The 24,451-nt window shown below is 50.8% G+C and overlaps 1 protein-coding gene across 1 annotated transcript in view; it reads right to left on the bottom strand.

The window, feature by feature from the left end:
* Positions 1–16,023: 16,023 nt before the first annotated feature.
* Positions 16,024–24,451, bottom strand: part of LOC120937336 (pyrroline-5-carboxylate reductase 3-like) — a 20,900-nt gene continuing 12,472 nt past the window's right edge. Inside the window, exons 2-3 of the mRNA XM_040350469.1 lie at positions 19,186–19,278; positions 16,024–16,309 (exon numbers count right to left, since the gene is read on the bottom strand). Of these exons, the coding sequence (XP_040206403.1) occupies positions 16,127–16,309; positions 19,186–19,278 (276 nt within the window). The 3' untranslated portion in view covers positions 16,024–16,126. The remainder of the gene's footprint in view (positions 16,310–19,185; positions 19,279–24,451) is intronic.

Raw genomic sequence — 24,451 nt, 5'->3', positions numbered from 1 at the left:
AGCAATATGTGGTTCTCTGGCTTACCTGGATGATCGGTAGCCCCGAGAAGTGATCCGGTGGTTGTGACACCTGGTAACAGAGATGAGCGGAGGAAAGATGATTTCCACTAATCTCTATGGCCTAGGAGGACTGGAACGACGTCATGACGTCACTTCTGGTTCCAGTCCAATGTGAACAAGGGGCCGGATTCAGCAACGATTTACGCCGGCGTATCCATAGATACGCCGCGTAAATTCAAAGCTGCGCCGGCGTATCTACTTTCTGTATTCAGAAAGCTAGATACGCCGACATTAGCCTAAGATCCGACTGGCGTAATTCCATTACGCCGTCGTATCTTAGGGTGCATTCTCACGCTGGCCGCTAGGTGGCGCTTCCGTCATTTTTGGCGTAGAGTATGCAAATTACCTAGTTACGCCGATTCACAAACGTACGTGCGCCCGGCGGTAGTTTTTCACGTCGTTTGCGTAAGGCTTTTTCGGCGTAACGTTGCTTCTGCTATTAGGTGGCGCAGCCAATGTTAAGTATGGACGTCGTTCCCGCCTTGAAATTTGAATTTTTTACGTTGTTTGCGTAAGTCGTTCGCGAATAGGGCTGGACGTAATTTACGTTCACGTCGAAAGCAATGATGATTTGCGTCGGAATTTCGAGCATGCGCACTGGGATTCTTATGCGCCGTTCGTAAAAAACGCTGGGTCACCATAATTTGAATAAAACACGCCCCCCCTTACACATTTGAATTACGCGCGCTTACGCCGGCCCCATTTACGCTACGCCGCCGCAACTTACGGAGCAAGTGCTTTGTGAATACTGCACTTGCTCCTGTAAGTTGCGGCGGTGTAGCGTAAATACGACCTCCTCTGTAACTCTAAACTGGTAACCTGTAGAAATTTTGTCTGTGGAGATTTTTAGGTACAGTAGTTTGTTGCCATTCAAAATTTTAAAGCATGGCGTTGGGTATCTATTAATCGGCATAACATCATAATTCATTTTTTACAAAAAAAATGGGTTATATATTTTGCTTTTGTTTTGTTTTTTCATTCATTAAAGTGTATTTTTTTCTCAAAATTTCTCACAATATCTCATTCCTCTCTCTCTTATTTTTTTTCAGAGCCCCATGAAAATTACAGAATCGGTGATCAAGCTGGAAGACTTAGAAGAACAAATGCCGGATTCAGACATAGACCAGAGATGGTTCCATGGCTTTTCGTTTGTAAGTGACGCATGGAGAGCCATGCAGCAGGCAGAATGCAGCCAAACGCACACCGGGTAGCTTATGGAAAGCTAGCATAAAACACTGCAAGGCATTTCAGAGCCATCATAACCCAATACACCCACTCATCTACCACCAAGAGAGGATGCTACCACCCTGGGTATGGGGTGAGTGTGGCCAGTGGAACTTCCCCCCAAGTTTTATCTGCCCTCACTCCCCCACGCCCAGCATACTGGTAATACCACCTGCCCTCATCTATATGCACTCATCTACCACCAAGAGAGGATGCTACCACCCTGGGTATGGGGTGAGTGTGGCCAGTGGAACTTCCCCCCAAGTTTCATCTGCCCTCACTCCCCCACGCCCAGCATACTGGTAATACCACCTGCCCTCATCTATATGCACTCATCTACCACCAAGAGGGTATGCTACCACCCTGAGTATAGGGTGAGTGTGGCCAGTGGAACTTCCCCCCAAGTTTCATCTGCCCTCACTCCCCCACGCCCAGCATACTGGTAATACCACCTGCCCTCATCTATATGCACTCATCTACCATCAAGAGGGTATGCTACCACCCTGAGTATAGGGTGAGTGTGGCCAGTGGAACTTCCCCCCAAGTTTCATCTGCCCTCACTCCCCCACGCCCAGCATACTGGTAATACCACCTGCCCTCATCTATATGCACTCAACTACCACCAAGAGGGTATGCTACCACCCTGAGTATAGGGTGAGTGTGGCCAGTGGAACTTCCCCCCAAGTTTCATCTGCCCCCACTCCCAGCATACTGGTAATACCACCTGCCCTCATCTATATGCACTAATCTACCACCAAGAGCCTATGCTACCACCCTGAGTATAGGGTGAGTGTGGCCAGTGGAACTTCCCCCCAAGTTTCATCTCCCCCACGCCCAGCATACTGGTAATACCACCTGCCCTCATCTATATGCACTCAACTACCACCAAGAGGGTATGCTACCACCCTGAGTATAGGGTGAGTGTGGCCAGTGGAACTTCCCCCCAAGTTTCATCTGCCCTCACTCCCCCACGCCCAGCATACTGTTAATACCACCTGCCCTCATCTATATGCACTCAACTACCACCAAGAGGGTATGCTACCACCCTGAGTATAGGGTGAGTGTGGCCAGTGGAACTTCCCCCCAAGTTTCATCTGCCCTCACTCTCCCACACCCAGCATACTGGTAATACCACCTGCCCTCATCTATATGCACTAATCTACCACCAAGAGGGTATGCTACCACCCTGAGTATAGGGTGAGTGTGGCCAGTGGAACTTCCCCCCAAGTTTCATCTCCCCCACGCCCAGCATACTGGTAATACCACCTGCCCTCATCTATATGCACTCAACTACCACCAAGAGGGTATGCTACCACCCTGAGTATAGGGTGAGTGTGGCCAGTGGAACTTCCCCCCAAGTTTCATCTGCCCTCACTCCCCCACGCCCAGCATACTGGTAATACCACCTGCCCTCATCTATATGCACTCAACTACCACCAAGAGGGTATGCTACCACCCTGAGTATAGGGTGAGTGTGGCCAGTGGAACTTCCCCCCAAGTTTCATCTGCCCTCACTCTCCCACACCCAGCATACTGGTAATACCACCTGCCCTCATCTATATGCACTAATCTACCACCAAGAGGGTATGCTACCACCCTGAGTATAGGGTGAGTGTGGCCAGTGGAACTTCCCCCCAAGTTTCATCTGCCCCCACTCCCCAACGCCCAGCATACTGGTAATACCACCTGCCCTCATCTATATGCACTAATCTACCACCAAGAGCGTATGCTACCACCCTGAGTATAGGGTGAGTGTGGCCAGTGGAACTTCCCCCCAAGTTTCATCTGCCCTCACTCCCCCACGTCCAGCATACTGGTAATACCACCTGCCCTCATCTATATGCACTCATCTACCACCAAGAGGGTATGCTACCACCCTGAGTATAGGGTGAGTGTGGCCAGTGGAACTTCCCCCCAAGTTTCATCTGCCCTCACTCCCCCACGCCCAGCATACTGGTAATACCACCTGCCCTCATCTATATGCACTCATCTACCATCAAGAGGGTATGCTACCACCCTGAGTATAGGGTGAGTGTGGCCAGTGGAACTTCCCCCCAAGTTTCATCTGCCCTCACTCCCCCACGCCCAGCATACTGGTAATACCACCTGCCCTCATCTATATGCACTCAACTACCACCAAGAGGGTATGCTACCACCCTGAGTATAGGGTGAGTGTGGCCAGTGGAACTTCCCCCCAAGTTTCATCTGCCCCCACTCCCCCACGCCCAGCATACTGGTAATACCACCTGCCCTCATCTATATGCACTAATCTACCACCAAGAGCCTATGCTACCACCCTGAGTATAGGGTGAGTGTGGCCAGTGGAACTTCCCCCCAAGTTTCATCTCCCCCACGCCCAGCATACTGGTAATACCACCTGCCCTCATCTATATGCATTGAACTACCACCAAGAGGGTATGCTACCACCCTGAGTATAGGGTGAGTGTGGCCAGTGGAACTTCCCCCCAAGTTTCATCTGCCCTCACTCCCCCACGCCCAGCATACTGGTAATACCACCTGCCCTCATCTATATGCACTCAACTACCACCAAGAGGGTATGCTACCACCCTGAGTATAGGGTGAGTGTGGCCAGTGGAACTTCCCCCCAAGTTTCATCTGCCCTCACTCTCCCACACCCAGCATACTGGTAATACCACCTGCCCTCATCTATATGCACTAATCTACCACCAAGAGGGTATGCTACCACCCTGAGTATAGGGTGAGTGTGGCCAGTGGAACTTCCCCCCAAGTTTCATCTGCCCCCACTCCCCAACGCCCAGCATACTGGTAATACCACCTGCCCTCATCTATATGCACTAATCTACCACCAAGAGCCTATGCTACCACCCTGAGTATAGGGTGAGTGTGGCCAGTGGAACTTCCCCCCAAGTTTCATCTCCCCCACACCCAGCATACTGGTAATACCACCTGCCCTCATCTATATGCACTCAACTACCACCAAGAGGGTATGCTACCACCCTGAGTATAGGGTGAGTGTGGCCAGTGGAACTTCCCCCCAAGTTTCATCTGCCCTCACTCCCCCACACCCAGCATACTGGTAATACCACCTGCCCTCATCTATATGCACTAATCTACCACCAAGAGCGTATGCTACCACCCTGAGTATAGGGTGAGTGTGGCCAGTGGAACTTTCCCCCAAGTTTCATCTGCCCTCACTCCCCCACGCCCAGCATACTGGTAATACCACCTGCCCTCATCTATATGCACTCAACTACCACCAAGAGGGTAAGCTACCACCCTGGGTATAGGGTGAGTGTGGCCAGTGGAACTTCCCCCCAAGTTTCATCTGCCCTCACTCCACCACACCCAGCATACTGGTAATACCACCTGCCCTCATCTATATGCACTAATCTACCACCAAGAGGGTATGCTACCACCCTGAGTATAGGGTGAGTGTGGCCAGTGGAACTTCCCCCCAAGTTTCATCTGCCCTCACTCCCCCACGCCCAGCATACTGGTAACACCACCTGCCCTCATCTATATGCACTCAACTACCACCAAGAGGGTATGCTACCACCCTGAGTATAGGGTGAGTGTGGCCAGTGGAACTTCCCCCCAAGTTTCATCTGCCCTCACTCCCCCACGCCCAGCGTAATGGTACTACCCCCTGGCCCCACCTATATGCACTCAGGGCTGATCCAGGAAATATTCGATTGCCTCTCGGGGGATCAGGAAGGAATTTTTTCCCCAGCATTGATCATACTTTGCTGGGGTTTTTCGCCTTCCTCTGGATCAACTGCCTCACAACCCAATACACCCACTCATCTACCACCAAGAGGGGACGCTACCACCCTGGGTATGGGGTGAGTGGCCAGTGGAACTTCCCCCCAAGTTTCATCTGCCCTCACTCCCCCACGCCCAGCGTAATGGTATTACCCCCTGGCCAGACCTATATGCACTCATGTACCACCAAGAGGGTATGCTACCACCCTGGGTATGGGGTGAGTGTGGCCAGTGGAACTTCCCCCCAAGTTTCATCTGCCCTCACTCCCCCACGCCCAGCATACTGGTAATACCACCTGCCCTCATCTATATGCACTCATCTACCACCAAGAGGGGACGCTACCACCCTGGGTATGGGGTGAGTGTGGCCAGTGGAACTTCCCCCCAAGTTTCATCTGCCCTCACTCCCCCACGCCCAGCGTAATGTTACTACCCCCCTGGCCCCACCTATATGCACTCAGGGCTGATCCAGGAAATATTCGATTGCCTCTCGGGGGATCAGGAAGGAATTTTTTCCACAGCATTGATCATACTTTGCTGGGGTTTTTCGCCTTCCTCTGGATCAACTGCCTCACAACCCAGTACACCCACTCATCTACCGCCAAGAGGGGACGCTACCACCCTGAGTATAGGGTGAGTGTGGCAAGTGGAACTTCCCCCCAAGTTTCATCTGTTCTCACTCCCCCACGCCCAGCGTAATGGTACTACCCCCTGGCCCCACCTATATGGACTCATGTACCACCAAGAGGGGATGCTACCACCCTGGGTATAGGGTGAGTGTGGCCAGTGGAACTTCCCCCCAAGTTTCATCTGCCCTCACTCCCCCACACCCAGCATACTGGTAATACCACCTGCCCTCATCTATATGCACTCAACTACCACCAAGAGGGTATGCTACCACCCTGAGTTTAGGGTGAGTGTGGCCAGTGGAACTTCCCCCCAAGTTTCATCTGCCCTCACTCCCCCACACCCAGCATACTGGTAATACCACCTGCCCTCATCTATATGCACTCATCTACCACTAAGAGGGTATGCTACCACCCTGAGTATAGGGTGAGTGTGGCCAGTGGAACTTCCCCCCAAGTTTCATCTGCCCTCACTCCCCCACGCCCAGCATACTGGTACTACCACTTGCCCTCATCTATATGCACTCATCTACCACCAAGAGGGGACGCTACCACCCTGGGTATGGGGTGAGTGTGGCCAGTGGAACTTCCCCCCAAGTTTCATCTGCCCTCACTCCCCCATGCCCAGCATACTGGTAATACCACCTGCCCTCATCTATATGCACTCATCTACCACTAAGAGGGTATGCTACCACACTGAGTATAGGGTGAGTGTGGCCAGTGGAACTTCCCCCCAAGTTTCATCTGCCCTCACTCCCCCACGCCCAGCATACTGGTAATACCACCTGCCCTCATCTATATGCACTCAACTACCACCAAGAGAGTATGCTACCACCCTGAGTATAGGGTGAGTGTGGCCAGTGGAACTTCCCCCCAAGTTTCATCTGCCCTCACTCCCCCACACCCAGCATACTGGTAATACCACCTGCCCTCATCTATATGCACTCAACTACCACCAGGGCCGCTGATAGAAATCATGGGGCCCCGTACAGCCTACCTGACGGGGCCCCCTTCAGCTCCACCCCTGGCCCCGCCTTGAAACTGTCTCTGCAGCACGTTACAGGATTGGCGGCATTGGTAGGCACCTGAAGCAGAGAACGGGGGGGGCTGCCGTCTGAAATTGAAATTGAGAAGCGGGAGAGGGGGCTGCTGCGAATTGAGAAGCGGAGGGGGGCCCTTTACAAATTATTAATAAAAATGAAAAAATTAAAATAAAAAAATATATAAAATAAATAAATAAACATTTATAAAAAAAAAAAGGGGGGGTTGCCATTCTGGGCCCTTTAATTAAAAAAAACAAAAAAAACATTTATATATATAAAAAAAAAACAAGTGGGTTTGCCACATGGAGACCTCATGAGCCCTTTAATATATATATATATATATATATATATATATATATATATATATATATATATATAAATATATATATATATATATATATATATATATATACATATATCAGGAATAAAAAAAAAAAATTTCAATAAAATATGAAAAAAAAAAAGAATTTATAAAAAAAGGGGGAATGCCATCCGGGGCCCTGGGGACCTTTAATAATATATATATATATATATATATATATATATATATATATATATATATATATATATATATATATATATATGAAAAAAAAATATATAAAAATGTATTTATTTTTTTATAAAAAAAGGGGTGTTTTCATCCCGGGCCTTGGGGATCTCCGGGCCCCTGGGGACCCCCGTACCCCTAAGAAAAAAAAATTGTCCCTTTAATAAAAATTAAAAAAAATATATATTAGAAAAAATATATATTTTTTTATAAAAAATAAATAAAAAAAAGGGGGGTTGCCATCCGGGGCCCTTCGGACCCCTGGGGACCCCCGGACCTCTAAAGAAAAAAAAAAAAAATTGCCATTTAATAAAAATTAAAATAAAAATATATTAAAAAAAATATATATATTTTTTATTAAAAATAAATAAAAAAAAGGGGAGTTGTCATCTGAGACCCTATGGGCCTCCGGACCATTAAAAAAAAACCAAAAAAACATTTTTTTAAGGGGGTTGTCATCCGGGCCCCTGCTGGCCCGGGGCCCCCTACAACAGGGCCAGTTGTACTGGCTTATCAGCGGCCCTGACTACCACCAAGAGCGTATGCTACCACCCTGAGTATAGGGTGAGTGTGGCCAGTGGAACTTCCCCCCAAGTTTCATCTGCCCTCACTCCCCCACGCCCAGCATACTGGTAATACCACCTGCCCTCATCTATATGCACTCATCTACCACTAAGAGGGTATGCTACCACCCTGAGTATAGGGTGAGTGTGGCAAGTGGAACTTCCCCCCAAGTTTCATCTGCCCTCACTCCCCCATGCCCAGCATACTGGTAATACCACCTGCCCTCATCTATATGCACTAATCTACCACCAAGAGGGTATGCTACCACCCTGAGTATAGGGTGAGTGTGGCCAGTGGAACTTCCCCCCAAGTTTCATCTGCCCTCACTCCCCCACGCCCAGCTTAATGGTACTACCCCCTGGCCCCACCTATATGCACTCAGGGCTGATCCAGGAAATATTCGATTGCCTCTCGGGGGATCAGGAAGGAATTTTTTCCCCAGCTGGAGCACATTGATCATGCTTTGCTGGGGTTTTTCGCCTTCCTCTGGATCAACTGCCTCACAACCCAATACACCCACTCATCTACCACCAAGAGGGGACGCTACCACCCTGGGTATGGGGTGAGTGGCCAGTGGAACTTCCCCCCAAGTTTCATCTGCCCTCACTCCCCCACGCCCAGCATACTGGTAATACCACCTGTCCTTATCTATATGCACTCATCTACCACCAAGAGGGGACGCTACCACTCTGGGTATGGGGTGAGTGTGGCCAGTGGAACTTCCCCCCAAGTTTCATCTGCCCTCACTCCCCCACTCCCAGCGTAATGGTACTACCCCCTGGCCCCACCTATATGCACTCATGTACCACCAAGAGGGTATGCTACCACCCTGGGTATGGGGTGAGTGTGGCCAGTGGAACTTCCCCCCAAGTTTCATCTGCCCTCACTCCCCCACGCCCAGCATACTGGTAATACCACCTGCCCTCATCTATATGCACTCATCTACCACCAAGAGGGGATGCTACCACCCTGGGTATGGGGTGAGTGTGGCCAGTGGAACTTCCCCCCAAGTTTCATCTGCCCTCACTCCCCCACGCCCAGCGTAATGGTACTACCCCCTGGCCCCACCTATATGCACTCATGTACCACCAAGAGGGTATGCTACCACCCTGGGTATGGGGTGAGTGTGGCCAGTGGAACTTCCCCCCAAGTTTCATCTGCCCTCACTCCCCCACGCCCAGCATTCTGGTAATACCACCTGCCCTCATCTATATGCACTCATCTACCACCAAAAGGGGACGCTACCACACTGGGTATGGGGTGAGTGTGGCCAGTGGAACTTCCCCCCAAGTTTCATCTGCCCTCACTCCCCCACGCCCAGCGTAATGGTACTACCCCCTGGCCCCACCTATATGCACTAATCTACCACCAGGAGGGTCCAGAGAAAATGGGGTGCCTTGCAGATAAGTTGGGCTACATGCCCAGGTAAAAACAGGACTAACATTTATTTACTAACACACTGGCCAACATACAATCACTGGCATGCACTGACCTACACTAACAGACGACGTCCAGATGTACATAAACTGACCGATCCATGCTTTAGATTCACACACAACCACATTAGAGAGAGTAGATCGCACACACAGATTATAGGATGAGGCCGTACTACAAACCTACACCCAACATTAGAAAAAGGATGACTAGCATCCAGTAGGGTAGCTTAGTGTAGTTAGTGTAGGTCCTGCCCTAGAAGAGTCTACCTTGCCGTGGTGGGCAGGCTTGGAATCTCTTGGTCAAAAGTGTGCCAGCAAACGTGCGAGAGGATCACTAGATCTTCACTTCTGGCCAATTGATTTTACCAAAGGACTCTTGGTTTAATCAGAGTATATATAGTTGGAAACTGAAAAAATGTGTATAGGTCCAGGGCTGGACTGGGACAGAAATTTGGCCCTGGACTTCATCCAGACAGGCCCACTTTAATTTTAAGTGTCGCCCTCGCATCAGAGTCCCCCTTACATCAGTGTCCCCCCATCAGAGCCCCCCCTTGCACCAGAGTGTCCCCCTTGCATCAGAGCCCCCCTTGTATCAGAGTATCCCCCATCAGAGTCTTCCTTGCATAAAAGTGTCCCCCATCAGAGTCTTCCTTGCATCAGAGTGTCCCCCCTTGCAGAGAGTCCCCCTTGCATTAGTGTTCCCCTTCAGTGTCCCCCCCCCCTTGCACCAGAGTGTCCCCCCTTGCATTAGAGTGTCCCCCCTTGCATTAGAGTGTCCCCCCTTGCATTAGAGTGTCCCCCCTTACATCAGAGTGTTCCCCCTTGCACCAGAGTATCACCCCTTGCATCAGTGTCCCCCCCTTGTACCAGAGAGCCCCCTTTACATTAGAGTGTCCCCCCTTACATCAGAGTGTCCCCTATTGCATTAGTGTCCCCCCCTTGTACCAGAGAGCCCCCTTTGCATTAGAGTGTCCCCCCTTACATCAGCGTGTTCCCCCTTGCATCAGAGTGCCCCCCTTGCATTAGAGTGTCCCCCCTTGCATCAGTGTCCCCCCTTGTACCAGAGAGCCCCCTTTGCATTAGAGTGTCTCCCCTTGCATCAGAGTGCCCCCCTTGCATTAGAGTGTCCCCCCTTGTACCAGAGAGCCCCCTTTGCATTAGAGTATGCCCCCCTTACATCAGCATGTCCCGTATTGCATCAGAGAGCCCCCCTTGCATCAGACTGTCCCCCATTGTATTAGAGTGTCCCTCATCAGAGTTTCCCCCTTGCATCAGAGTGTCCCCCATTGCACCAGGGTGTCCCCCATCAAAGTGTCCCCCCACCTTGAATCAGAGTGCCCCCCCTCTCCTCCCCCTCCCACATGTACTCATTTACAGCTCTCCAGAAAGGCAGCATTGTTCCTCTCTCCAGTCAATCGAGCGGCGATCAATACGTAAAACGTGAGTAATATCACTATTGTTGATAAAAAAAACGATACAGTGGAACCTCGGATTGCGAGTAACGCTGTTAAGGAGCGTTTCGCAATACGAGCAATTTCTTTTTTTTAAATCCTGACTCGGTCGTCTCGCAAAACAAGCAGAATTCAAGCCTCTGCGGTGTGCAGTACCGCATCTGGTCCAGAGGTGCGGGGGTCCCGGAGCCAATTGGAAATACTTGCAAACACTCCGTTCCCGAGTGTTTCCGAGGGCAGCCGAACGATCTCTGAGTATTTCCGAGTATCTCCCCCCACCTCTGGCCACATGCGGTATTGCATGCCATAGAAGTCAATGTGGAACAAATTATTTCCGTTTCCATTGACTTCAATTGGGAAACTCGCTTTGATATGCGAGCGCTTTGGATTACAAGCATTCTCCTGGAACAGATCATGCTCGTAATCCGAGGTTCCACTTTAATCATGGAAAATAAAAAAATATTTAAACAGTAGGAACTCCGCTTTAGTTATTAGTTAGTTATTTCGGATTTTCGTTATTTCAATTTTTCAGATTTTCGAATTTTCAAATTTAAGATTTTTTTTCCGATCATAATGAATGACCCGAAAAAAATAAAAAACAAATGAAAACAAAATAATTTTTCGGCAGTGCGCATGTCTAGTAATAACAACCGGAGCAGATAAGCAGCCGCTACTCCCTCCAACGCCTGAGGGATGAGCGGCCAGCTGGCACATCCGCCGGCAGGCCGGAGACCCGGAATCGGCTTTGATCGGGTTTCGGACGTAGTAACCAGGAAGCAATGACATCACTTCCTGGTTACTGGAATCTTAAAGGCGCCAGTTTAAAAATAAAAAATATTCAAAACCGCCGCAATCTTGGTGCTCTGAATGCTCTCAAGAGCATAGGAGGGATTTGGTGTCTTATAGACCCCCCCATTCCTCCATAAAGAGGACCTGTCACCACCTATTAATATCATATGGGATGTTTACAATCCTTGTGACTGCAATAAAAGCGATCCCAAAAAATTATAATTTTAAAGCGACAGTGTAAAAATAAAAAAAAGTAATAATTAAAATGTAATATCTAGGGCCTCGCCCTTAAAAAATATATATAATGTTTGGGGGTTCTAATTTTCCAGCAAAACCCCCCCCCCCCAGATTTTCACATGTAAACAAAAAGCTGCTGACTTTGAATATAAAGACACTTACCTGTCCTCACCCGAGCCGAATCTTTATTTTGGCTCCAGGCGCCGGCACCTTCACTAAGGGGACCCGGGAGTGAGGCCTTCGAGTTACACAGCTGGTTTCCTACTGAGCCTGCGCAAGCCGCGCATTCTGAATGGTACCACCGTCTTCTAGGACCTGCGTGTGTCCTTCTAGGACCTGCGTGTGTCCTTCTAGGACCTGCGTGTGCCCTTCTAGGACCTGCGTGTGTCCTTCTAGGACCTGCGTGTGCCCTTCTAGGACCTGAGTGTGCCCTTCTAGGACCTGCGTGTGTCCTTCTAGGATCTGCGTGTGCCCTTCTAGGACCTGAGTGTGCCCTTCTAGGACCTGCGTGTGTCCTTCTAGGACCTGCGTGTGTCCTTCTAGGACCTGCGTGTGCCCTTCTAGGACCTGCGTGTGCCCTTCTAGGACCTGCGTGTGTCCTTCTAGGACTTGAGTGTGTCCTTCTAGGACCTGTGTGTGTCCCAGAAGGTAGTGTGGGAGGGAGGAGGGGCCTGACATACTCTGAGATCACCATGGCGATCTTACCAGGAAGTGGGAGAAGGTACCTGTCACAGCCAGGCACTTGCTCCCTCCCTCCCCCCAAAAAGTGGCAAATGTGGTAGTGGAAAGGGGGAGGAGCTTTCTTTTTTGGGTGGAGCTTCGCTTTAACTATTTTTCCAAATAATGTTTAATTACCCCCCAGCCCCCCATGTAGGAAAAAAAAGGACAGCGGGTGGGGTTCCCTCTCATTCTGGGGTGACTTTGTATGACGTCGCTCCAGTGTCACCACTCTTTTGCGCTCACAGGGGACGTGCAGCATGGATATCGCGGTCGCGCATTGTTCCTAGAAACATGGCGCGATCTCGGTCAAGAGCCGATGACACAGCTCTTTACTCATGTGATCAGCTGTGTCCTATCACATGTAAACATGGAAGTGCCAGTTATCAGGCCCTCTCCTCGCCTCACACAGACAAAGGAGAGGCGAGCCGGTCAGCAGCATTTCCTCGTAGTGGAGACTGTACAGGTAATCAGGGCACCCAACAGTGCTGCCTTTCTGTCCCCATCAGTGCTGCCTTTCATTGTCCATCACTGACACCAATCAGGGCTGCCTTTCTGTCCCCTTCAGTTCCCATCAGTGACACCAATCAGTGCTGCATTTCAGTGCCCATCAGTGACACCAATCAGTGCTGCCTTTCTGTCCCCATCAGTGACACCAATTAGTGCTGCCTTTCTGTCCCCATCAGTGCTGCCTTTCAGTGTCCAGTGACACCTATCAGTGCTGCCTTTCAGTGCCTATCAGTGACGCCAATCAGTGCTGCCTTTCAGTGCTCATCAGTGACACCAATCAGTAGTGCCCATCAGTGACACCAATCAGTGCTTCCTTTCAGTGCCCATCAGCGACGCCAATCAGTACTGCCTTTCAGTCCCCATTAGTGCTGCTTTTCAGTGTCCATCAGTGACACCAATCAGTGCCGCCTTTCAGTGCCTATAATCAGTGCTGCCTTTCCGTGTCCATCAGTGACACCAATCAGTGCTGCCTTTCAGTGCCCATCAGTGACACCAATCAGTGCTGCCTTTCTGTCCCCATCAGTGCTGCCTTTCTGTCCCCATCAGTGCTGCCTTTCAGTGTCCAGTGACACCAATCAGTGCTGCCTTTCAGTGCCCATCAGTGACGCCAATCAGTGCTGAATTTTAGTGTCCATCAGTGACACCAATCAGTGCCCATCAGTGACACCAATCAGTGCTGCCTTTCAGTGCCCATCAGTGACACCAATCAGTGCTGCCTTTCTGTCCCCATCAGTGCTGCCTTTCAGTGTCCAGTGACACCAATCAGTGCTGCCTTTCAATGCCCATTAGTGACACCAATCAGTGCTGCCTTTCTGTCCCCATCAGTGCTGCCTTTCTGTCCCCATCAGTGCTGCCTTTCAGTGTCCAGTGACACCAATCAGTGCTGCCTTTCAGTGCCCATCAGTGACGCCAATCAGTGCTGAATTTTAGTGTCCATCAGTGACACCAATCAGTGCCCATCAGTGACACCAATCAGTGCTGCCTTTCAGTGCCCATCAGTGACACCAATCAGTGCTGCCTTTCTGTCCCCATCAGTGCTGCCTTTCAGTGTCCAGTGACACCAATCAGTGCTGCCTTTCAGTGCCCATCAGTGACTCCAATCAGTTGCTGAATTTCAGTGTCCATCAGTGACACCAATCAGTGCCCATCAGTGACTCCAATCAGTGTTGCCTTTCTGACCCCATCAGTGACACCAATCAGTGCTGCCTTTCAGTGCCTGATCATTAGTGCCGCCTATCAGTGCCAGCTATCATGGCCCATAAGTGCCACCCATTAGTGCCCATCAGTGCCACCTAATCAGTGAAGGAGAAAAATTACTTACCACGTGATCAGCTGTCAGCCAATGACAGCTGATCATGTGATGTAAACAGAGCCGGTAATCGGCTGGTAGCGCGAGGAGAAAAAAAAAGCCGATCACCGGTGGCTGTCAGAGGGACACCGGTCCTGATCAAGGAAAGCAGCCGCCTGCTCATCTCTGCCACCTAACAGTACATAACAGTGCCGCCTACCACTGCCCATCAGTGCCACCTTATCTGTCCCCATCAGTGTCGCCTTATCAGTGCCACCTCATCATCGCATATCAATGAAGGAGAACAATTACCCGTTTTCAAACTTTTCCATCTTTTTTTGTTTAACAAAAACTAAAAACCCCCACAGGGATTAAAATACCACCAAAAGAAAGCTCTATTTGTGGGAAAAAAATGATAAAAATGTAATTTGGGTACAATGTTGCATGAACGCGCAATTGTCATTCAAAGTGCGACAGCGCTGAAAGCTGAAAATTGGTCTGGGCAGGAAGGGGGGATTTAAGCGCCCAGTAAGCAAGAGGTTAATAAATGTAAACAAAACCAGTAAAGAAACCTAAGCAAGTGAAAAAAAGTATAAAAAAAAAAAAGAAAAGTGCAAAATTTTGCCTATTTTTTATAAATATCCCCAATAAGAATAACGGACACCTTTCAATATACAGATTTTATTCTGCAACATTTTTCTAGAAGAGAACGCAGAACTGCTGATACAAAGACACATAGCTAGATTCAGGTACATGTGTGTATCTTTGCGGCGGCGTATCGTATTTACGCTACGCCGCCGTAAATCAGAGAGGCAAGTGCAGTATTCACAAAGCACTTGCCTCCTAAGTTACGGCGACGTAGTGTAAATGGGGCCGGCGTAAGCGCGCCTAATTCAAATGAAGATGAGGGGGGCGTGTTTTATGTAAATGTTTGGTGACCCGACGTGATTGACGTTTTTTTGCGAGCGGCGCATGCGCCGTCCGTGTACATATCCCAGTGTGCATTGCTCCAAAGTATGCCGCAAGGACGTATTGGTTTCGACGTGAACGTAAATTACGTCCAGCCCCATTCACGGACGACTTACGCAAACGACGTAAATTTTTCAAATTTCGACGCGGGAACGACGGCCATACTTAACATTGACTAGGCCAGCTAGGGGGGAAGCTTTATCTTTACGCCGGCGTACCTCTTACAGAAAAGGCGTATCTTCACTGCGCCGGGCGCACGTACATTCGTGAATCGGCGTATCTAGTCATTTACATATTCTACGCCGAACTCAACGGAAGCGCCACCTAGCGGCCAGCGGAAAAATTGCACCCTAAGATACGACGGCGTAGGAGACTTACGCCGCTCGTATCTTAGCCTAATTTAAGCGTATATGGTTTCCAGAATACGCTTAAATTTACCCCGGCGTAGATTCAGAGTTACGTCGGCGTATCTACTGATACGCCGGCGTAAAGCTACCTGAATCTGGCTAAGTGTATGTACTGAGGGAATGTCGGGGAAAACCGTCCGGAGTTTGCATTTGTTACGCCTTTTAAGGGCGGGGGAACCCTTTAGGTAAACTTGCTTGCAATTTATTTATCGCTATTTGTGTTCCACTGACAGAACTCCCAGAGATTAGAGTAGAACCACACAGGGGGACAGCGAGGAGCTGCAATGTATATTTCTGTTTTTAGAATCAGAAAAGTTCTAGTTTGGTCCTCCTGGGATTGCTTATCTCCGATATGGGAGTGGTAACTCCTCCCCCGAGGTACAAATTGCTGTTCTTGCTCTGCAGGTATTGTAATACATTACAGCCCCATCCATTGTCTAGTCACAGTGGGGAAGCCGATGATGAGTTGGAAGGATCTCTCTTGTTGAATTCTCTCAATGAATGTGTGGAGTTGTTAGCGCTTGTCCAGATCTCTGGCTCCATTTGTTGCAGCTTCCACAGCATTCATTACTGTGGCCCTCAGGGCCCCCTTCTCCAGTTCATGGAGTCCGTGTATGGTGGTGCCTCCGGGGGTGCAGACATCAGAGCGCAGCTTCGCGGGGTGCTCCTTACTTTGTAGAATCATCTTCGCTGCCCCCTGAAATAAGAGCGGCAAGGTGAGTTATCGACAGCGGTGGTGGCAAAACCTTTCCGACCACTAAACTCAAAATTCTGAATCCCGCGGACCACCAACATGAATTTCACATGCCTTATACAGAGTGCTCCGGCTCCCCCCCCCCCCCTCGCACCACACTGCTGCCTTATACACACAGAGCTCCACCCCACGGCTGCCTTATACACACACAATGCACCACCTCTCTGCCCCCCCCCCACACCACTGCCTTATACACACAGAGCTCCACCCCACGGCTGCCTTATACACACAATGCACCACCTATCTGCCCCCCTCACACCACACTGCTGCCTTATACACACAATGCTCCACCTCTCTGCCCCCCCCCACACCACTGCCTTATACACACAGAGCTCCACCCAACGGCTGCCTTATACACACACAATGCACCACCTCTCTGCCCCCCCCCCCCCCCCCACACCACTGCCTTATACACACAGAGCTCCACCCCACGGCTGCCTTATACACACACAATGCACCACCTCTCTGCCCCCCCCCCCACACCACTGCCTTATACACACAATGCACCACCTATCTGCCCCCCTCACACCACACTGCCTTATACACACAATGCTCCACCTCTCTGCCCCCCCCCCCACACCACTGCCTTATACACACAGAGCTCCACCCCACGGCTGCCTTATACACACAATGCACCACCTATCTGCCCCCCTCACACCACACTGCTGCCTTATACACACACAATGCTCCACCTATCTGCCCCCCCCCCCCACACCACTGCCTTATACACGCAATGCACCACCTCTCTGCCCCCCTCACACCACACTGCTGCCTTATACACACAATGCTCCACCTCTCTGCCCCCCCCCCCCCACACCACTGCCTTATACACACAGAGCTCCACCCCACGGCTGCCTTATACACACACAATGCACCACCTCTCTGCCCCCCCCCCCCCACACCACTGCCTTATACACACAGAGCTCCACCCCACGGCTGCCTTATACACACAATGCTCCACCTCTCTGCCCCCCCCCACACCACTGCCTTATACACACAGAGCTCCACCCCACGGCTGCCTTATACACACAATGCACCACCTATCTGCCCCCCTCACACCACACTGCTGCCTTATACACACAATGCTCCACCTCTCTGCCCCCTCACACCACTACCTTATACACACAATGCTCTATCTCTCTGCCCCCCCCCCCCACACTACTGCCTTATACACACACAATGCTCCACCTATCTGCCCCCCCCCCCACACCACTGCCTTATACACGCAATGCACCACCTCTCTGCCCCCCCTCGCACCACACTGCTGCCTTATACACACAATGCTCCACCTCTCTGCCCCCTCACACCACTACCTTATACACACAATGCTCTATCTCTCTGCCCCCCCCCCACACTGCTGCCTTATACACACACAATGCTCCACCTATCTGCCCCCCCCCCACACCACTGCCTTATACACTCAATGCTCCACCTCTCCCCCCCCCCCCCCCCCCATTGCACCACACTGCTGACTTATATACACACACACACAAACACAATGCTCCACCTCTCTGCCCTCTCATCGCACCACACTGCTGCCTTGTACATACAATACTCCACCTCTCTGCCCCCCTCCCCTCACACCGCAATGCTGCCTTATACACACACACACACACAATACTCCACCTCTCTGCCCCCCCTCACACCACACCGCTGCCTTATACACACACAATGCTCCACCTCTCTGCCCCTCCCCCCACACCAATTGTATTTAGGTCTGGACTGTGACTGGGCCATTCTAACACATGAATATGCTTTGATCTAAACCAGGGGTGTCCAAACTTTTTTCAAAGAGGGCCAGATTTGATGAAGTGAACATGCGTGAGGGCCGACTATTTTGCCTGACATTCTTTGAACCATTAAAATTCAGTCTAAGTGTGTTCCTCCGAGCAACTAATACACGGCCCAACAAGAATTCTCTTGCCTTTGTGGCTGTGGGGTGAAGAGATGAGCTTGGACGTGTTATTTGGATATACTGTATATATTTCTTTTGTGGCCCCAACGAATCCCAGAGCGCTGCTCAGGACTAAGGATGAGCTTGGGCGTGTTATTTGGATATACCGCATTTATGCCAATGCAGCCTCACCATTGCCACCAATGCAGCCTCACCATTGCAGCCTCACATGTGCCATGAATGCAGCCTTACCATTGCAAACAATGCAGCCTCACATGTGCCATGAATGCAGCCTTACCATTGCCATCAGTGCAGCCTTATCAATGCCCATCTGCAGCCTCGGAGGGCAGAGGGAGGGGGTGGGACGAGTGCCGATAGATTACAAACAGGAGAATCTCTTGTTTACTCTGTGGCCGCTTTAATACAAAGTCCCGCCTCTTATGATAGACAGAACAGTCGTCCAATGGCATCCCAGGAGACGGGACTTCCAATACAGACGCTTCATGTGATGGTGCTCGTCCTGCCCCCTCCCTGTCCCCTCCAAGGCAGCGCCGATAAATACGGTATATATCTTTTGTGGCCCTGGGGGCCACAAACAATATATATATCCAAATCCCCAGGGGGGCCATATTAAATCAACAGGGGGCCGCATTTGGCCCACGGGCCGGACTTTGGACATGCCTGATCTAAACCATTCCATTATAGCTCTGGCTGTACTTTAGTGTCGTTGTCCTGCTGGAAGGTGAACCTCCCCCCAGCCTCAAGTCTTTTACAGACTCTAACAGGTTTTCTTCTAAGATTGTCCTGTATTTGGCACAAGTAGTGCCACCTTTCCGCCGTATAAGTTAGTAATACGGGTCGCAAGTGGTTAATTAGACCCTGAATCATACATTTGTTTTCCCCTCTCCTATGAATATATACTCACCAGCAGAGTCTGGGCTGCAATGCGGCTAGACAAGGCACTGGGCATCCCCATCTTCACAGCGCCATCCGCCAAAGCTTCCGCAAACAGGTAAACCTGGAGACAGAAAACGTGAGAAAGCCAAGATACGGGAGATCAGCGGCACCATTAACAACTACTTAAGGACCGCCCGCCGCAGTTGTACGTCGGCTGTTTGACGTGGAATACCGTTGTTATGGCAGCAGCTAGCAACCATAACCCCCGGTATCCTCTTCAACAGCGGGCGGTCCGCCTTCGGATAAAAGTGGTCTCAGCGCCGGATTCGCCAATCCAGTGGCTTTAGCCATTGTTTAGCGGAGCCGTCAGTAGTGCCGGAGAAAAAGTGAGGGAAAGATGGTCCCCACTTGGCACTGACCGTCAGTCCGTGCTCACCCGATCCCGATCCGCAGACGGAAGGAGAAATAGGATTTTCCTCTGTCTGCAGAATCTGAGGGTTGCGGACCCGGGTGAGATCGGGTGTCAGCACCCGCAATCTCATAGGGACCAATGTATGTCCCTTTTTCATCCGGAAACGGATGGGTGAGAAAGCGGACATACGGTCCGCCCGCGTGACAGAGCCCTTCGTTGTGACACTAACTTTGCCCCAAGGAGTTGTGCTGTGACATGATCCACCAACCTTGTTGTATGATACATGAATATTGTGCTTACAGAATGCCAAGGTGACCACACATGTCCTGTGCCATGCCATCAAATGCAGCCACTGTGCCCATCATTTATCGCCACTGTGCCCATCATTTATCGCCACTGTGCCATGCCACCAAACGCAGCCACTGTGCCATCAATTGTTGCCACTGTGCCATGGCAAATGCAGCCACTGTGCCATGCCATCAAACGCAGCCACTGGGCCATCATTTATCGCCACTGTGCCCATCAATTGTCACCACTGTGCCATGCCATTAAACGCAGCCACTGTGCCATCAATTGTCGCCACTGTGCCATGCTATCAAACGCAGCCACTGTGCCATGCCATCAAACGAAACCACTGTGCCATGCCAAATGCAGCCACTGTGCCATCAAACGCAGCCACTGTGCCATCAATTGTCGCCACTGTGCCATGGCAAACGCAGCCACTGTGCCATGCCAAATGCAATCACTGTGCCATGCCAAATGCAATCACTGTGCCATTCCATCAAACGCAGCAACTGTGCCATCAATTGTTACCACTATGCCATCAATTGTTGCCACTGTGCCCATCAATTGTCACCACGGTGCCATGGCAAACGCAGCCACTGTGCCATGCCATCAAATGCAGCCACTGTGAAATCATTTATCGCCACTGTGCCATCAATTGTTCCCACTGTGTCCATCAATTGTCGCCACTGTGCCCATCAATTGTTGCCACTCTGCCATGCCATCAAACGCAGCCACTGTGCCATGCCATCAAACGCAATCACTGTGCCATGCTATCAAACGCAGCCACTGTGCCATCAATTGTCACCACTGTGCCCATCAATTGTCACCACTGTGCCATGGCAAACGCAGTCACTGTGCCATACCATCAAACGCAGCCACTGTGAAATCATTTATTGCCACTGTGCCCATCAATTGTCACCACTGTGCCATGCCATCAAACGCAGCCACTGTGCCCATCAATTGTCACCACTCTGCCATGGCAAACGCAGCCACTGTGCCATGCCATCAAACGCAGCCACTGTGCCATCAATTGTCACCACTGTGCCGTGCCATCAAACGCAGCCACTGTGCCCATCAATTGTCGCCACTGTGCCCATCAATTGTCGCCACTGTGCCCATCAATTGTCGCCACTGTGCCCATCAATTGTCGCCACTGTGCCCTGTAAAAATCAGTGCAAGGGAGAGGGGGGTGTCTGGGGGGTCAAAAGAAGAGGGGGGTGAGGAAGAGAGGGGGGTGTCTGGGGGGTATAAGTAAGATAGGGGGGTGTCTGGGGGGTATAAGTAAGAGAGGGGGTTGTGTGAGGAGTAGAGAGGGAAGGTGTGAGGTAAGTTGTCTCCCCCCCCCCCTTGTACTTACAGACACACTGTGTATGAAACATTTTCTTCCTCCCTCCGGTCATGTGAGAGAGACTGAGGCAGAACGGCTGACTTAATTCACTGCACAGCGGCGCTCTCTATTGCCACCTTCAGGCTGGAGGGAGGAGGGAGCTGAATCCTCTCTCCAGCTATCTGTCACCTCTGTACTGTGCATTGGAGACTCGCGTCCACTGCACGGACGCGTGGGGGAAAGGACTCGCGGAAGGGGCGGGGCTCGGATGACTCATACCTGTACGCGGCGGCGGAGCGGCGCCATTTTGCTCCATAGACTCCTATGGACTGAAGTGATATCTCGATACCTCTGCTCGCAGGACCGGTACAGCGCCCCACAGAGGACTAATCGGAGACTACTTCGACAGATTTTTCATCCTACATCCATCGGTGACACAGTAAGTCTCATTAGCGGTGATGTCAGTGTGTGTGTGGGGGGGGCTGAGGGGAATTGATGGGGGGGGGGGGGGCGAGATAGAGAGCTGGGCCGGCTTGTTGTGTAATGTGACCTGTCAGTGTTTTCTCTCCTCATTCTGGTTCCCAGGGCCCTGGGTGGCAACCCCCCCCCCCCCCTTTTTTTTATATATATATTTTTTTTATTAAAGGGAGCAGAGGTCCCCAGGGCTTTTATTTTCTTTTTTATTTTTATTTAAGGGCCCAGGGCCCCAGATGGCAACCATTTTGTTTTAAATATATATATATATATATATATATATATATATATATATATATATATATATTTATTCTTTTTTTTTTATTAAAGGGCCCAGAGGTCCCCAGGGCCCCGGATGACAACCCCCCTTTTTAAAAAAAAATGTTTTATAAAAATATATATATATATATATATTTTTTTATATATATGTTTTTTTTCTGTTTTTATTAAAGGGCCCCAGGGCCCCGGATGGCTACCCCTAGAGGTCCCATGAGCAACCCCCCCCCCCAATTAGTGGCACCCCTCTGCTTCTCAAATCACGGCAGCCCCCCCCCCGCTTCTTAATTTGAGGCAGCAGCACCCCCCCCCCCCCCCCCGGTTCTCTGCCTGCTCCAGGGGGCCCATGCCTGAAGCTGTGTAAGGGGCCCCATAATTCCTGATGGCGGCCCTGTCTGACAGGGGCCCCAAACACCTGACCTGACATGGGCCCCCAACAACCTACTTCACAGGGGCCACCCTACATGACAGGGGCCCCCCCTCCTCCTCCCAGTTTGAATATTTGCCCCCCAATCCCTACAGAAAAGGGACGGCAGGAAGGAGAATCTGAGAATCTGACATAATAACAAGGCCCCACAATATATGACAAAGTATAACCTAAAAATACAAAATGTACTTTATTATACATGAAATGAATAAATGGAATGTAACCAGGGGCGGACTGACCATACCTGAGGGCCCCGGGACCAGTAGGGGCCCCATGAGAGTCTCCTGGGCTGGTATCTATATTGGGTCTCCCATCCTGTGTTTGTATCCGGATTGGACCGGACGGCGTTCTTATGTCACAGATTTCCTGGCCGGCCAGTGTTTATCGTTGCTAGGATACAGGGGGCCGCATAGAGCATGTGCAGTCACTGTGATCCTTTCTGGTTGGACCAAAAGCAGCTTTTCTGCTGACATAGACCCCGCCCCCTGCCGCCTCTCACTCACCGCCGATTGCTTTGATGTGATATCTACAATATGTGTTTACCCCACAGTGATCACACACACTACCCAATGGGGGCACAGGGATCCCTGCTAGGGGGCACACACTACCCAATGGGGGCACAGGGATCCCTGCTATGGGGCACACACTACCCAATGGGGGCACAGGGATCCCTGCCAGGGGGCACACACTACCCAATGGGGGCACAGGGATCCCTGCCAGGGGACACACACTACCCAATGGGGGCACAGGGATCCCTGCTAGGGGGCACGCACTACCCAATGGGGGCACAGGGATCCCTGCTAGGGGGCACGCACTACCCAAATGGGGGCACAGGGATCCCTGCCAGGGGGCACACACTACCCAATGGGGGCACAGGGATCCCTGCTATGGGGAACACACTACCCAATTTGGGGCACAGGGATCCCTGCTAGGGGTCACACACTACCCAATGCGGGCACAGGGATCCCTGCTAGGGGGCACACACTACCCAATGGGGGCACAGGGATCCCTGCTAGGGGACACACACTACCCAATGGGGGCACAGGGATCCCTGCCAGGGGACACACACTACCCAATGGGGGCACAGGGATCCCTGCCAGGGGCGCACACTACCCAATGGGGGCACAGGGATCCCTGCTAGGGGACACACACTACCCAATGGGGGCACACGGATCCCTGCTAGGGGGCACACACTACCCAATGGGGGCACAGGGATCCCTGCTAGGGGGCACACACTACCCAATGGGGGCACAGGGATCCCTGCTAGGGGGCACACACTACCCAATGGGGGCACAGGGATCCCTGCCAGGGGGCACACACTACCCACTGAGGGCATAGGGATCCCAATATTCAATATTTTTTACTTTTTGCTATAATAAATATCCCCCAAAATTATATAAAAAAGTTTTTTTTCCTCAGTTTAGGCCGATACGTATTCTACATATTGTTGGTAAAAAAAAGCGCAATAAGTGTTTATCGATTGGTTTTCCACAAAATGTATAGCGTTTACAAAATAGGGGATAGTTTTATTGCATTTTTATTAATAATTTTTTTTTTTACTACTAATGGCGGCGATCAGCGATTTTTTTTCGTGACTGCGACATTATGGCAGACAATTTTGACACATTTTTGGGACCATTGTCATATTCACAACGAAACGTGCTATAAAAATGCACTGATTACTGTGAAAATGACAATTGCAGTTTAGGAGTTAACCCCTAGGGGGCGCTGTAGGGGTTATGTGTGACCTCATATGTGTTTCTAACTGTAGGGGGCGGGGCTGGACGTGTGACGTCACTGATCGTCTTTCCCTATATCAGGGAACAGATGATCGATGACAGCGCCACAGTGAAGAATGGGGAAGGTGTGTTTACACTCACCTCTCCCCGTTCTTCAGCTCCGGTGACCGATCGCAGGACACCGGCGGCGATTGTGCCCGAGGGGGAGGCGCGCTCGCGACCCCACAGCTGGGCTTAAAGAGACACGTACAGGTACGTGATTGTGCCCAGCCGTGCCATTCTGCCGATGTATATCCCATACGGATGTGGTTTAGAGCTCATTCCAGGAATGTGTGTGATGGGAATATGGACTGT

This window comes from Rana temporaria, chromosome 4 (assembly GCF_905171775.1).
Source record: "Rana temporaria chromosome 4, aRanTem1.1, whole genome shotgun sequence".
NCBI classification, from domain to species: Eukaryota; Metazoa; Chordata; class Amphibia; order Anura; family Ranidae; genus Rana; species Rana temporaria.
The sequence above is the reverse complement of the archived record's forward strand: the minus strand, read 5'-3'. Positions and strand labels throughout refer to the sequence as shown.